The 16,106-nt window shown below is 46.8% G+C and overlaps 1 protein-coding gene across 2 annotated transcripts in view; it reads left to right on the plus strand.

Moving 5' to 3' along the window:
• MX2 (MX dynamin like GTPase 2) overlaps positions 1-7,740 on the plus strand; it is a 32,595-nt gene extending 24,855 nt beyond the window's left edge. The window contains exons 9-14 of one of the 2 annotated variants that reach the window (XM_072807045.1): positions 1,899-2,021; positions 2,314-2,455; positions 3,327-3,485; positions 3,951-4,027; positions 5,276-5,530; positions 6,468-6,663. In XM_072807045.1, coding sequence (XP_072663146.1) covers positions 1,899-2,021; positions 2,314-2,455; positions 3,327-3,485; positions 3,951-4,027; positions 5,276-5,530; positions 6,468-6,533 — 822 coding nt within the window. In that variant the 3' untranslated portion in view covers positions 6,534-6,663. Of the gene's footprint in view, positions 1-1,898; positions 2,022-2,313; positions 2,456-3,326; positions 3,486-3,950; positions 4,028-5,275; positions 5,531-6,467; positions 6,664-6,688 lie in introns of those variants that run through there. The other variant, XM_072807044.1, reaches the window with a different exon arrangement.
• Positions 7,741-16,106: the final 8,366 nt, after the last annotated feature.

The following is a 16,106-nucleotide window of genomic DNA, read 5'->3' on the forward strand; positions in this document are numbered from 1 at the left end:
GGCCTGTGTCACCTGCATGGGCTGTGGGCAGGGTGTGCATCAGAACGAACTCCACCACTCCCTCCCTCGGTGACAGCATCAGGCACTAAGCCTCTCCAAGCCTCAGGCTCCTCTCTTGTAAAACAAAGAGGCACTAAAGCCACGTGCTCCGTCCTGCAGTGCGGGGCTTAGCTGAGATGTGGAGGGTGCAGAATGCTGCTTGGCCCAAGGACCTCTCTGCCCTTCCTCCTCCTCCTCTTCCTTAGCATTGGCATCATTGATTTTTAGGACTGATGATGTTTTGGAATTAGGTGAGGTTGGATGAGGTGAGGCCTGGAGCCGACAACCAAGAAAGAATTCTGGACGCATCTTTGGTGCAGAATGGGGGTTTTATGGAAGCCAGTGGACCAGAAGAGCGGCTGCCCCAGGCGGGCCTGTGAGGGGAGGCTGGTTATACACCTGGGAGTCGGGAGGGGTTTGAAGATGGCATCCTCTCGAAGGAAGCTTGGAAGCAAGGTTTCCAGGACCCTGAGGGGCAGCTATTGTTGGGCAAAGGTCACTGATTACCCTCTAATAAATCTGAGGCATGAGACCCTTCAGATGTGTATCGGTGGGCCGTGTGCTTGGGGATGATCGTCAACACGTATCTTGGGGGTTTAGAGATAAAGGACATTTCTAAAGGAATTTTTATATTTTAAAGTAGATCTACAGGCTCCTGGGGGTCGGGCTGAGGTTGCCTTCTGCCCTTAGAGAAGTATGAACATCCAGGCAGCTGAGTCCATAGAGGAAGGTCCCTCTGCCTGTTTCGAGGACTTGTCGATGTGCCTTGTCCTCAGCTAGTCCTCTGTCCCCCCATCAAGGACAATAGCCAGCCTGGCACCACATCCATGACATATCCTCTACCATAGCATCGTGTATCAGTTTATTTTTTTTTAAGATTTTATTTCTTTATTCATGAGAGACACAGAGAGAGGCAGAGACACAGGCAGAGGGAGAAGCAGGCTCCCTGTGGGGAGCCCAATGCGGGACTCGATCCCGGGACCGGGGTCACGCCCTGAGCTGAAGGCAGACACTCAACCGCTGAGCCACTGAGGTGTCCCTGTTTATCAGTTTATTTATTTTATTTTATTTTTTTTCCCGATTTTATTTTATTTTTTAATGTTTATCAGTTTATACTCAAATTATCACCAAAAGAACATTTTACCAAGGAAAGCTTACACTATATTCAAGTGTACTTGTTCTCCAAAATTTTTTTAAACTTTTTTTTTTAAGATTTTATTTATTTATTCATGAGAGACACAGAGACACAGGCAGAGGGAGAAGCAGCCTCCATGCAGGAAGTCCAACATGGGACTCGATCCCAGGACCCCAGGATCATGCCCTGAGCCAAAGGCTCAACCACTGAGCCACCCAGGCATCCCCCCAAAATTTTTTTAAAAATTTTATTCATTTATTGTAGACAGAGGGCACCCAGGTGGGGAGGGGACAGAGATCCCCAGGCAGATGCTCCACTGAGCACAGAGCCTGACCTGGGGCTCCCTCTCACAGCCCTGAGATCACGACCTGAGCCCAAACCAAGAGTCAGAGGCAAGACCGACTGCACCACCCAGGCGCCCCTGCTTGGTCTCTAAATACAGGGCACCCCGCCAACCCAAAACCTGCCCCCCCCAGAGTCCTCCCCACTCCAGTGGCCAACAGATGCCAACACTGGATGGCTCAAGCCGAAGTGCACAGCCGTTGCGTGCAAAGCCATCCTCGGGCTCTTTAACAGGAGCCCGTCTCAACAAGCTTCACACGATAATAGAAACTCGGGATCCCCGTGAATCCCTTCCCATGGGATGCTACCCATGTCCCTAAGAAACCTGTGGCCCGTTTGATCAAGCTGCAGAGTTTCAGTGTTTGCTCTCATTTTGTTTCAGAAATCGCTCCCGTTGTTAGAAAAGCAAATAAGGGAGAGCCACCAGAGGGCGACAGACGAGCTGCACCAGTGTGGAGACAGCATCCCCAGCAATGAAGCCGATAAGATGTTCTTTTTGATCGAGGTGAGGATGTCCGGGGACCCCTCGTGATCCCCTTGGTGGCCCCGCACCTCTGGAGATGGCCCTCTGTGGGTCCCTGCCTGTGGCGCACCGGGAGCCCTCATTTGCAGGGAGCTGCCCTCCACTTGTCCTGCCTGGACGATGACCCCATCGTGGGTGGCTGGGTGGCTGGGTGGCTGACCGGACATTCTTGTAGCACACACCTCCCCCCCAAACCCACAGGCTGCTGCCCCAGGCAGGTCCCAGCTCTTTAATGCGATTCCAGCACAGGTTGATGACTTTATCTCATTTTCAGAAAATCAAGTTGTTTAATCAGGACATTGACAAGCTAATAGAGGGAGAAGAAATCGTAAAGAAGAATGAGACTCGCTTATACAACAAAATCCGGGAGGAGTTTGAACACTGGGCGCTCGTGCTCACGGCCAATACCCAAAAAGGTACGTCCTGGGACAAGGCTCCCCCACAAATGTCTCCCCGAAACACAGTGTCACGTTTACCAAGACCAGAGGCCACTTCTGGCACATAGGAGGTGTGCAAACAGCTGAGCGTGCCCACCCACACGGGACACCGTGGGCCCCTCAGCAACCGAGAACTGCTTCCCAGCCTTGGCCTCATCAAAAGACAAGTCCACCACCTGTAACCCCCTTCTTGCCTCCTTGTTTTGAGGCTAGACACTTCCACTCACGCCATCTGCCTTCCTCTGTCTGTCTTCACCCCTGATGCAAGACCGAAGAGCTCTGTGGTTTGAGAAGATCTCCTTGCCTTGCCTAGTGAAGTTGCATCTGCTACAGCCTAGATGCCTGGAGGGTGTGTGTGTGTGTGTGTGTGTGTGTGTGTGTGTGTGTTGTATCCTTGCTTAGGCACCTGATAAAAACACTGTTCACATCCATGAACTCAGGGTCCAACTGTAGCCTGGACGTGTCCTTGAGAGATCTGCAGGAGCCACCGTAATATTTAAATTTCTCTTTTCATTGAACTCATCCGGTGCTTCCCACCAGTTACAAACTCGAAACTCATCTCTCAGTGTGACGACCCTCAACTGCAACCCGTTTTCATAGGATAACAATTTTGTTTCTTAAACTAGCATTATCAGACCATACCTTTTTTTTTTCATTATGAAAAAAACAAAAAAAAAACAAAAAACTCCACCTAGAAATAGTGCCTTAGGGTACAGTGGGTAAGCAAGACTCAAATTTAAAAAAAAAAAAGTTTCTGTTTTTGAAATGTCTGTGGAGTTATTGGAATTCACTTTGGTAAAAAAAAAAAAAAAAAAAGGAATTCACCTTGGTGGTTTGTTTTACGTTGTAGTTAAAAATATCGTTTCTGAAGAAGTCTCAGTATACGAAAAGCAGTATCGCGGCAAAGAACTTCTTGGATTTGTCAACTACAAGACATTTGAGACCATAGTGCACCAATACATCGAACAGCTGGTGGAGCCCGCGCTCACCATGCTCCGGAAGACTATTGGTGAGGAGCGCTCATGCGTGCCTTTCAGGTGTCAGCCTAGTACCTTCCGTAGGGCTCAAGGCCTTGGAGGGAGGATCAGGATGCAATGATCAAACAAACCATGAAGATCTTCTTTGTCCATTTTGGGGGGAAGACAAGAGTGCACAGGAGCGTTGTCGAGTTATTCCTCGCCCTCTAGGCAGCCATGTGCGGTATAGTCAGATGCTAGACCTGGAGAGAACACACACTCCAGGAAAGATCAGGAAATTGCTAGGACCTGGTCGGGGTGGGTGGTGGGTTCTGGGTGGTGGTGGATTTTGGGTCTCCCTGGGACAATGTACCGTCCCCTCCTCCTCTCTCAGTCTGTAGATCTGGGGAGCTCAGTGTTGGAAGGGGGTCCACGTACCATGACTTACCCTCCCTGCGTCTCTAGCCCATTTTATTCCTGCTTGCAGCTTGGTGATGCTTTGTTCTTCCTTTGGTCAGAAATTGTCTGGCAAGCTTTCACCGACACAGCCAAGAAACATTTTAGCGTATTTTCCAACCTCAGTCAAACAATCCAGGTAAGCACCCACGGTTTTCGTGCTCGTTCCCCGTACTGCTGCCTGTTTTATCTGGGTCTAGCCTTTGAGAGAAGTGGGATACTGACCGTCGTTCAGAAATGCGAGGCCGGGGTTGTGGCTGCAGGCTTCGCCCGCACTCCCTGGGAGAGCCGAACAAAGCACACGGCTGAGCTGTGTTTCCGCAGGACCTGCTGCAGTACAGCAGGATGTAGGCTCGGGGGTCGTGGTCTGAGCAGCCGACTGTACCCGGGGACTGACCGGTTCTTTGCCTCTCTTTCTACTACAAAGGACAGAATTGTCCACTAGTCCTACTCCTAAATCTTTATAAGCTGGACTTAACAATATTGCCACAGCTGGGTGGGTTTCCACGTAAATAACTCAGATTCCCCTCTCAGTAATGGGAAGCCAGGGGCGTCCAGCTTCCCCCCTGAGCTCTAGATAAAGACCCTCTTCTGCCCAACGTGGATCTGAATCTCACTCCACAGCCCAGGTGAGCAGGAAAAAGAATTTCTCCCATTTTCCGATAATAGCTTGAATGTGTCCTTTTATACATCTTTGGCCAGTTGGCGAAAACTCAGTCTGACTTCTGACTTCTCTGCCTCTCCCAGGGGCTGCATCTGAGCCCTTGGGTGCCTCACCGGGGGATGGGCGACAGGCCTGGTCCTGGACCACCGTTTCTCCAGGCCAGCAGCCTGTTCTTCCCGGGCCTCAGTGACTAGCTCCTGGGCGATCCCCACAATGCTCCTGACTGCAAGAAGGGTCTCTTCTCCACCACGTCATCCCTTCCCTTCCCAGAATGCCTCTGACTGTGGGGGTGACGCGGGAGTCATGGGGTTTCTGGAAAGCACAGATGTCAATCGAGTCACAGGACAGCTGAGGACACCAGCGCGGGCTGCTGGGGGCCCCTCAAAGTCACCATATAACATTGCAGGCCTTCGGTGACCTTAAATTATATTCAGTTCTGTCTCAACATGATAGTGCTTCCTCCGAGGTTTAAAACAACCAGAGGGAGGGGATCCCTGGGTGGTTCAGCGGTTGAGCATCTGCCTTCAGCTCAGGGCGTGATCCTGGAGACCCAGGATCGAGTCCCACGTTGAGCTCCCTGCATGGAGCCTGCTTCTCCCTCTGCCTGTGTCTCTGCCTCTCTCTCTGTGTCTCTCATGAATAAATAAATAAAATCTTTAAAAAAAAAAAAACCAACCAGAGGGAGAAAAGAAGTAACGCGTCTTCTCTTTCTTATCCAACCAGAACAAGATTGAAGACATAAAAACGAGGCAGGCAGAAACCGCAGAAAATCTGATCCGACTTCAGTTCAGAATGGAGCAGCTGGTTTACTGTCAAGACCAGATTTACAGCGTGGTTCTGAAGAAGGTCCGGAAGGAGGTTTTCAACCCAGCGGGAAAGGCTGCGCAGGATCTTCAGTTGAAATTTCCTTTCCCGAAAGATCTGCCTTCGATGTCATCCAATGATGAGATCGGCGTGCACCTGAATGCGTATTTCTTGGTAAGCGTGTAGGTCAGTGGCCTGGGTGTTTGCCCCGTGAACCGGGCATCCCGATTGACAGCTGCCTCACTGGGCGAGGGAGGGAAGGGCTGCCACCAGCTATGAAGCCCCTTCTGCGTTGACAGGTGCTCACACATCGTCTCTTTTAGAGTTTTACAGGAACCTTGTCTGGGAACTTTTCATTCATTTGGGAATCTGGGGGTCACGTTTTGTATGTGGCAAAGCACGCACTCAACACGAATTCCAACCACAGAGATCTTTATATTTTATGTTATGCACGAGTTACAAAATTGCTATGAGCAGAATGCAGCCTGATACAAGAAGCACTGACTTTGCTAGTTGTGACATAGCTTTCCTTGATGTCCAGAAGGCCCCCGGGGCCTCAGACTCACCAGCAACACGAAACAGGAACGAAACTTCCTTTCCCTGGATCCCGGGACCTGCTCGCCTCCAGGGTTTCCAAACCTCTGTCCACGGACAGAAATATGGGCTACATGGGAAGGAAGATAGCTTTTAGCCTGCAAAGGAGCCCAACTCCCGACCTTTCTTTCTTTTAAGATTTATGTATTTGTTTTAAAGAGAGAGAGAGAGAGAAGCAGACTCCTCGCTGAGCGTGGAGCTCCATGTGGAGCTCGATCTCACCACCCTGAGATCATGACCTGAGCCAAAATCAATAGTCAGACATTGACCCAACTGAGCCCCCCGGGCGCCCATCCTGAAGCCTTCTCTAGGTCCAGCTGCCAGGCAAAGTGGACCTACTTATGCAGACAGGGAAGGAGGTGGGCACTTAGGTCGGTCCCGATCGGCTCCCAAAAGGGGCCAGGGGATCGCAGGGCCTGGAGGTCTCCCTGAGGAGGTGGAGTGGAGGTGGAGGGGGGAGACGGGCAGGGCTCCCAGGAAGGCTGGGATGTTCAGAAGTGTGCTGTGCATTTGCTAGCCTGCCAGGTGGGTTCCTGAGGGCCCGAGAGGATACCCGGTGGCAGATCTACGGCTGCCCAGATAGAACCTTCCCGTGGTTCGACGCTGACCCCTGGAGTGGAGTGCACGGGACCACCAGGACCTATTGAAGCAATTACCCAGGCATCCAAGAATCCCAAGGCCTCCCTGCAGACACAGACCAAGACCCCACCAGCTAACCCTTCCCACCCTTTCTTCCAGGAAACCAGCAAACGCCTCGCCAACCAGATCCCATTCATAATTCAGTATTTTGTGCTCCAAGAGAACGGCAGTTGCTTGCAGAAAGCCATGATGCAGATACTACAGGAGAGAGAGCAGTACTCCTGGCTGCTTCAGGAGCACGCCGACACCTCTGCCAAGAGGAGATTCCTCAAGGAGAAAATTTACCGGCTGGCTCAGGCGCGGCGCGCACTCTACATGTTCTTCAGTTAAAGGGGGCAGGTCCATGGAGGGGCAGCAATGCTTTGGGGGGGGCGGTTTCTTATGTGCCTTCCCTGTGAAGGGGACAAGAAGTGGCTTTTCATGTGGAACCAGGCTTTCCTGCTCTCGCCAGTGTCCATTTTCATTGTACTGTGCTCAGCACCAGAGTTTGTATCTGAAGTCCGCACTCACTTGGGGCTGTCACCTCCGACCTCCCCGAAGAGGTGGCTCTGAGTCCTTGAGCCTTCTCAAATACTGCTCTCATTCTTTGTTAGATTGTAGGACCCCAGAGGGGTGGGGAGTCAGGATCCTACTGTTCTTTGGCATTTCCAGGATCTTGCATGGCACCTGGTACACAGGAGCCCCTTAATAAATGGTATCTCGCTGAACAAATGAATGATGGAGACGGGCGCTATGGCTTAAATTCAGACTTTGGTGGTATGAGGCAGTGTCACCTGCTTCCCACTGTTGACTGTCATCGTGTTTCCAGCCCCCAGGAGAAATGAGCCTGAGTGATACCGGTTTTAATGTGTACCGTTCCCCTGGCTGCAGGGAGCTCCCATTGCTATGTTAAGTCTTGAAGAGACGTTTAATAAGGAAGAACATTTTTTTTTTTTTAAATGGGCACCTGGCTGCAGTTGGTGAAGCATCTATCTTTGGCTCAGGTCATGATCCTGGGGTCCTGGGATCGAGTCCTGCATCAAGCTCCCTGCTCAGTGGGGAGTCTGCTTCTCCTTCTGCCTGCTGCTCCCCCTACTTGTGCTCTCTCTCTCTCTCAAATAAATAAAATCATTAAAAAAAAACAAACAAATAAAATGATGAGCTTCACACCAGTGGCCATCTCGAGATTGGAGGATGTGCTTTGTCATGCTAAGCAGTACCTAGTTCAGAGGAATTTTAGGAGGGGTAAGTGGAACCATTTCTGCAAAACACCTGTAACAAAGCAGGTGTTCCAAAATGCCAGCAGTTTTTTCCTCTCCATCAAACACGTGTTTCTTCCATACTTCCTAGGTCCACAGAGCAGCCCTCACCTCAAGCACCCTTGCAGCCAGCTCTAACACCTTGTCCTTTGATACTTGGGGAGGCAGGTGTCATATGGTGTTAGACAAGTCCAACTTCATCCCTTTGCACATGCATGTCTGGCTTTCCCAGCACCTTTTGTTGAAGAGACTGTCCTTCCCCCATTGGCCTTGGCACCCCCGTCAAAGATCATTTGGCCATATATATGGGGGTTTATTTCTGGGCTCTCCATTCTAGTCCACTGCCCTGGGTCTGTCTTTAGGCCAGAACCACACCGTTTTGATAACGGTAGCTTTGTACTATGTTTTGGACTCAGGGCGTACACGTCCTTAGCTTTGTTCCCCTTTTTCAAGATTGTTTTGCCTGTTTCAGGGTAGCTTGAGAGTCCACGTGAACCCTCGAGTGGGTTTTTCTCTCTCTACAAAAGATGTCATGGGGATTTTAATAGGGATTGTATTGACTCTGGAGGTCACTTTGGGTAGGATTTGCAACTGAATGATATTAAATCTTGCTATCTGGGGTTGGAGAAGATGGCAGGGGAGTAGGGTCCCCAAGTCACTTGCCCCCCCAACCCCAGCTTACCTAGACTACTCTCAAATCATCCTGAAAACCTATGAATTTGACCTGAGATTTAAAGAGAGGACATCCGGAACGCTACAGAGAGAAGGGTTTGCGCTTCTAACAAGGTAAGAAAGTGGGGGGAAAAAATCCAGTAGGAGAGGGGCCCCCGCTTGAAGCCGGGCTAAGGGGGGCATTGGGAGCCTCAGGACAGGAGAGACCCCCGGGGAAGCAGGAACTTTAACAATCCGCCCCGGATTCTTCCCGAGGGAAAGGCTCTCAGCAGGGAACTCTGGCAGGAAGGGGGGAGGGCGGTGGAGCCCCCAGGCTCCCGGGGTTACCAGGAGAGGAGGGGCGCGCCAGGGAGAGCGCACCCACACCGCGGCCAATCTCGGGAAATGGCTGGAGCGCGCACCCCACGGGGCCTTGGGGAGAAGCCAGTGGGGTCAGCGGGGCTCGGGGGAGGGGGCTGCACCCTGCTGCCTTCTGGAGCGCGAGTCCAGCAGCGAAGGCCCCGGATCCCAGAGGCCGGGGACACGGCCCCCCATCCTGCGGTCCCCCCAGGACGGGCAGAGGCAGGGAGGGCACAGGACAGCGAGGACGCTCCTGCCGCCAGGTGCCCCCAAGCTGTGCAGGTCAGCGCCCCCGCCCCCGGAGCATCCAGGCCAGTGCGGACTGGGAGCTGCAGGTGGTTACTGGGGGAGCTGGCTCCAGGCCTGGGGACCTGGCCGCCGCCAGTGCTGTTGTCCCTCCTGGTGTCACCCTGTGCCTGGGAGGGGCGGGGCTGCCAGAGGACAGAGGCCTCCCGGGGTCAACAGCTCCCACTGAGCCCGGCACCCTGCAGGGGGGTGGGCAGCTCCCCCAGGTGCACACACCTGAGAGCACAGCAGGCCCTCCCCCCAGAGACCAGCTGGAAGGACAGGGGAAGAGCAAGTTCTCGGGGGAGCAGCGCTGGAAAGTTCCATGGAAGTCGAGGGACTTATATACAGTACATAGAACCAGAGGGCACTCCTCCCTTTTTTCCCCCTTTTTCCAGTACAACTCGTTTTTCTATCAGACTGAATTTCCAATTTTTCTTTCTCTTTTTCTGCCTTAACTACAATATTTTACCGCCTCTACATTTTTAAGTTTCTTCCTTTTTGACTTTCATATTTCTACAGTTAAAGGTCTTAGGTATATTTTCCACTTCTAGATTCCCTTCAACATACTCAATTTGGGGAGATATACAAGATATGATTTTTTTGTTTTGTGTTTTTTGTTTTCTCTGCGTCATTTTGTTCTACAATGGTGGACGTTAATGCCTTCTAAAACATGACCAGCATGCACCCAGAACCAAGTGGTATGCCGTGCTGGTTCATTCTGTGAAATTCTATTCTCTCTTCATTCCCATTCTGCCCCCCTCTTTTATCTCATTTATGTTTAGTGGTCAATGGTGGGGTCTTCTATAAGTATGTCTGATTTATATAAATTTGGGACTGAGCATCTTCTTTTTTTTTTTTTTTTTTTAGCATCTTCTAACATACAGATCTTAATATATTCAGAACCAAGAGGATCACCCTCTAGAACCCCTCAGGTAGACTACATTCTCTCTCCACTACAAGTTTGTCATCACCACCATTTCCCAGTCCTTTTATTCTTCTCCTTTTTTTCTTCTTTCTTTCTTTCTTCTTTCTTTTCTTTCTTCTTTTTTCCTTCTTCTTTGGAATTCTTGGCCTTTTATTTTTTACTACTTTGTTTTAAAATTTTCTTTTCACTTTAGTGGTCCTTTTATTTTGGTCTGATCTTTGTTTTCAATTTCTGCTCTCTGACCTAATCAGTATCATCCAGGGTGAAATTTACTTAGGTCGTGGTTGATATTCTTGACTCAGCCGGCTCATACAGCCACTCTGCGCTGAGAAAAATGACTAGAAAGAAGAACTCACCACAAAAGAAAGAATCAGAAACAGTACTCTCTGCCACAGAGTTACAGAATTTGGATTACAATTCGATGTCAGAAAGCCACTTCAGAAGCACAAATATAAAGCTACTAGTACCTCTGGAAAAAAGCATAAAGGAATCAAGAGACTTCATGACTGCAGAATTTAGATCTAATCAGGCTGAAATGAAAAGTCAATTAAATGAGATGCAATCCAAACTGGAGGTCCTAACGACCAGGGTTAATGAAGTGGAAGAAAGAGTGAGCAACATAGAAGACAAGTTGATGGCAAGGAAGGAAGCTGAGGAAAAAAGAAAAACAAAAGACCATGAGGAAAGGCTAAGGGAAATAAATGACAGCCTCAGAAGGAAAGATCTATGTAGAATTGGAGTTCCAGAGGGCGCCAAAAGGAATAGAGGACCAGAAAGTGTATTTGAACAACTCATAGCTGAGAATTTCCCTAACTCGGGGAGGGAAACAGGCATTCAGATCCAGGAGATAGAGAGATCCCCCCCTAAAATCAATAAAAACTGTTCAACACCTCGACATATAATAGTGAAACTTCCAAATTCCAAAGATAAAGAGAAAATCTTCAAAGCAGCAAGAGACAAGAGATCCCTAACTTATATGAGGAGAAGTATTAGATTAACAGCAGACCTCATCACAGAGACCTGGCAGGTTATATTCAGGGTCCTAAATGAGAAGAACATGCAGCCAAGAATACCCTATCCAGCAAGGCTCTCATTCAGAATAGAAGGAGAGACAAAGAGCTTCCAATATAGTCAGAAACTGAAAGAAGATGTGACCACCAAACCAGCTCTGAAAGAAATATTTAGGGAGACTCTGTAAAAGAAAGAGGAAGTCCCAAAAAAAAAAAAAAAAAAAAAAGAAAAAAAAAAAAAAGAAAGAGGAAGTCCAAAGAAACAATCCACAAAAACAGGGACTGAATAGGTATTATGGTGACACTAAATTCATATCTTTCAATAGTAACTCTGAATGTGAATGGGTTTAATGATCCCATCAAAAGATGCAGGATTTCAGACTGGATAAAAAAGCAAGACACATCTATTTGCTGTCTACAAGAGACTCATTTTAGACCTAAGGACACCTACAGTCTGAAAATGAAAGGTTGGAGAACCATTTACCATTCAAATGGTCCTCAAAAGAAAGCAGGGGTAGCAATCCTCATATCAGATAGATTAAAGTTTATCCCAAAGACTGTAGTAAGAGATGAAGAGGGACCTATATCATACTTAAAGGATCTATCCAACAAGAGGACCTAATAATCATGAATATTTATGCCCCTAATGTGGAAGCTGCCAAGTATACCAATCAATTAATAACCAAAGTAAAGACATACTTAGATAATAATACACAAATACTGGGAGACGTCAACATGGTGCTTTTTGCAAATGACAGATTTTTCTAAGCACACCATCTCCAAAGAAACAAGAGCTTTAAATGATACACTGGACCAGATGGATTTCACAGATATTTACAGAACTTTACATCCAAAAGCAACTGAATACACATTTTTCTCAAGTGCACATGGAACTGTCTCCAGAATAGACCACATATTGGGTCACAAATCAGGTCTTAACTGATATCAAAAGATTCGGATTGTCGGGACGCCTGGGTGGCTCAGTAGTTGAGCACCTTCCTTTGACTCAGGGTGTGATCCTGGAGTCCCGGGATCGAGTCCCGCATCGGGTACCCTGCGTGGAGCCTGCTTCTCCCTCTGCCGGTGTCTCTGCCTCTCTCTCTCTCTCTCTCTCTCTCTCTCTCTCTCTATGCGTGTGTGTATCTTTCATGAATAAATAAATAAAATCTTTAAAAAAAAGATTGGGATTGTCCCCTGCATATTTTCAGACCATAATGCTTTGAAACGAGAACTAAATCACAAGAAGAAATTTGGGAGAAACTCAAACACGTGGAGGTTAAAGAGCATCCTGCTAAAAGATGAATGGGTCAACCAGGAAATTAGAGAAGAATTAAAAATATTCATGGAAACTAATGAAAATGAAGATACAACCATTCAAAGTCTTTGGGATACAGCAAAAGCAGTCCTGAGAGGGAAATACATCACAATACAAGCATCCCTCAAAAAATTAGAAAAACTCAAATACACAATCTAACCTCACACCTAAAGGAACTGGAGAAATACCAGCAAATAAAACCTACACCAAGCAGAAGAGAGTTAATAAAGATCTGAGCAGAACTCAATGAAATAGAGACCAGAAGAATTGTAGAACAGATCAACAAAACCAGAAGTTGGTTCTTTGAAAGAATTAATAAGACAGATAAGCCATTAGCCAGCCTTATTAAAAAGAAATGAGAAAAGACTCAAATTAACAAAATCATGAATGAAAAAGGAGAGATCACAACCAATACCAAGGAAATACAAATGATTTTAAAAACATATTATGAGCAGCTATACACCAATAAATTAGGCAATCCAGAAGAAATGGATGCATTTCTGGAAAACCACAAACTACCAAAACTGGAATAAGAAGAAAAAGAAAACCTGAACAGGCCAATAACCAGGGAAGAAATTGAAGCAGTCATCAAAAGCCTCCCAAGACACAAAAGTCCGGGGCCAGATGGGTTCCCAAGGGAATTCTATCACATGTTTAAAGAAGAAACAATACCTATTCTACTAAAGTTATTCCAAAAGATAGAAAGGGGTGGAATACTTCCAAACTTGTTTTATGATGCTACCATCTCCTTAATTCCAAAACCAAAGACCCCACCAAAAAAAAGTAGAGACCAATATCCCTGATGAACACAGATGCAAAAATTCTCAAGAAGATACTACCCAATAAGATACAACACTACATTAAGAAGATTATCCACCATGACCAAGTGGGATTTATCCCCAGGATGCAAGGCTGGTTCAATCCTCGTTAAACAATCAATGTGATAGATCATATCAACAAGAGAAAAAACAAGAACCATATGATCCTCTCAATAGATGCAGAGAAATAATTTGACAAAATACAGCATCCATTCCTGATTAAAACCCTTCAGAGTATAAGGATAGAGGGAACATTCCTCGGCATCTTAAAAGCCATCTATTAAAAGCCCACAGTAAATATCATTCTCAATGGAGAAACACTGGAAGCCTTTCCCCTAAGATCTGGAACATGACAGGGATGTCCACTCTCACCCCTGCTATTCGACATACTACTAGAAGTCCTAGCCTCAGCAATCAGGCAACAAAAAGAAATAAAAGGCATTCAAATTGGCAAAGAAGAAGTCAAACTCTCCCTCTTTGCAGATGTCATGATACTGTACATAGAAAACCCAAAAGACCCCCACCCCAAGATTGCTAGAACTCATACAGCAATTCAGCAGTGTGGCAGGATACAAAAATCAATGCCCAGAAATCAGTGGCATTTCTGTACACTAACAATGAGACTGAAGAAAGAGAAATTAAGGAGTCAATCCCATTTACAATTGCACCCCAAATCGTAAGATATCTAGGAATAAACCTAACCAAAGAGGTAAAGGATCTATACCCTAAAAACTAGAGAACACTTCTGAAAGAAACTGAGGAAGACACAAAGAGATGGAAAAGTATTCCATGCTCATGGGTTGGAAGAATTTTTTTTTTTAATTTTTATTTATTTATGATAGTCACAGAGAGAGAAAGAGAGAGAGGCAGAGACATAGGCAGAGGGAGAAGCAGGCTCCATGCACCGGGAGCCTGATGTGGGATTCGATCCCGGGTCTCCAGGATCGCGCCCTGGGCCAAAGGCAGGCGCCAAACCGCTGCGCCACCCAGGGATCCCGGGTTGGAAGAATTAATATTGTGAAAATGTCAATGTTACTCAGGGCAATTTACACATTCAATGCAATCCCTATAAAAATACCATGGAATTTCTTCAGAGACTTGAAACAAATCATCTTAAAACTTGTGTGGAATCAGAAAAGACCCCGAATAGCCAGGGGAATATTGAAAAAGAAAACCAGAGCCAGGGGCATCACAATGCCGGATTTCAAGCTGTACTTTGTAGTGTGGTACTGGCACAAATGCAGACACATAGATCAGTGGAACAGAATAGAGAACCCAGAAATGGACCCTTAACTCTATGGTCAACTAATATCTTACAAAGCAGGAAAGACTATTCACTGGAAAAAGGACAGTCTCTTCAATAAATGGTGCTGGGAAAATTGGACAGCCACGTGCAGAGGAATGAAACTGGACCATTCTCTTACACCATACACAAAGGTAAACTCAAAATGAATGAGAGATCTAAATGTGAGACAAGAATCCATCAAAATCCTAGAGGAGAACACAGGCAGCACCCTTTTTGAACTTGGCCACAGCAACTTCTTGCAAGATACATCTATGAAGGCAAGGGAAACAAAAACAAAAATGAACTATTGGGACTTAAAATAAAAAGCTTCTGCACAGCAAAAGAAACTGTCAACAAAACTAAAAGACAACCTACAGAATGGGAGAAGATATTTGCAAATGACCTATCAGATAAAGGGCTAGTATCCAAGATCTATAAAGAACTTATTAAACTCAACAACAAAGAAACAAACAACCCAATCATGAAATGGGTGAAAGACGTGAAGAGAAATCTCACGGAGGAAGACATAGACATGGCCAACAGGCACATGAGAAAATGCTCCGCATCACTTGCCATCAGGGAAATACAATCAGAACCACAGTGAGATATCACCTCGCACCAGTGAGAATGGGGAAAATTAACAAGGCAGGAAACCACAAATGTTGGAGAGGATGTGGAGAAAGGGGGACCCTCTTACACTGTTGGTGGGAATGTGAACTGGGGCAGCCACTCTGGAAAACTGTGTGGAGGTTCCTCAAAGAGTTAAAACTAGAACTACCCTACAACCCAGCAATTGCACTGCTGGGGATTTACCCCAAAGATACTGATGCAGTGAAACACCAGGACACCTGCACCCCGATGTTTATAGCAGCAATGGCCAAGTAGCCAAACTGTGGAAGGAGCCTCGGTGCCCATTGACAGATTAATGGATAAAGGGGATGTGGTCTATGTATACAATGGAATATTCCTCAGCCATCAGAAACGATGAAGACCCACCATTTGCTTAGACATGGATAGAACTGGTGGGTATTATGCTGAGTCAAGTAAGTCAATTGGAGAAGGACAAACATTATATGGTCTCATTCATTCAGGGAATATAAAAAATAGTGAAACGGATTATAGGGGAAAGGAGAGAAAATGAGTGGGAAATATCAGAAAGGGAGACAGAACATGAGCGACTCCTAACTCTGGGAAATGAACAAGGTGTAGTGGAAGGGGACGTGGGCAGGGGGACGGGGTGACTGGGTGAAGGTCAGTGAGGGGGGCACTTGACAGGATGAGCACTTGGCATTGTCCTATATGTTGGCAAATCAAACTCCAATAAAAAATATACAAAAAAATAAATCTTGCTATCCATGAACATTGGGTGCCTTTCCATTTATTTGTGTCTCCTTTAATGTCTTTGAGCAACGTTGTGTAGTTTTCAGTCTGTATGTCTTTCACTTCTGTGATTAAGCTAAACCCTAAGTAATTTATTCTTTTTGAGGCTAAGTGGAACTGTTTTCCTTCATTCCCTTTCCAGATCATTTATTGTTAGTGCAAAGAAATGCAACTGACTTTCATGTGTCAGTTTTGTATTTTGGCACTCTCTAATTTGTTCATTAATCCTAACAAGTTTGCATGTGTA

This window comes from Canis lupus, chromosome 30 (assembly GCF_048164855.1).
Source record: "Canis lupus baileyi chromosome 30, mCanLup2.hap1, whole genome shotgun sequence".
Taxonomy (NCBI): Eukaryota; Metazoa; Chordata; class Mammalia; order Carnivora; family Canidae; genus Canis; species Canis lupus.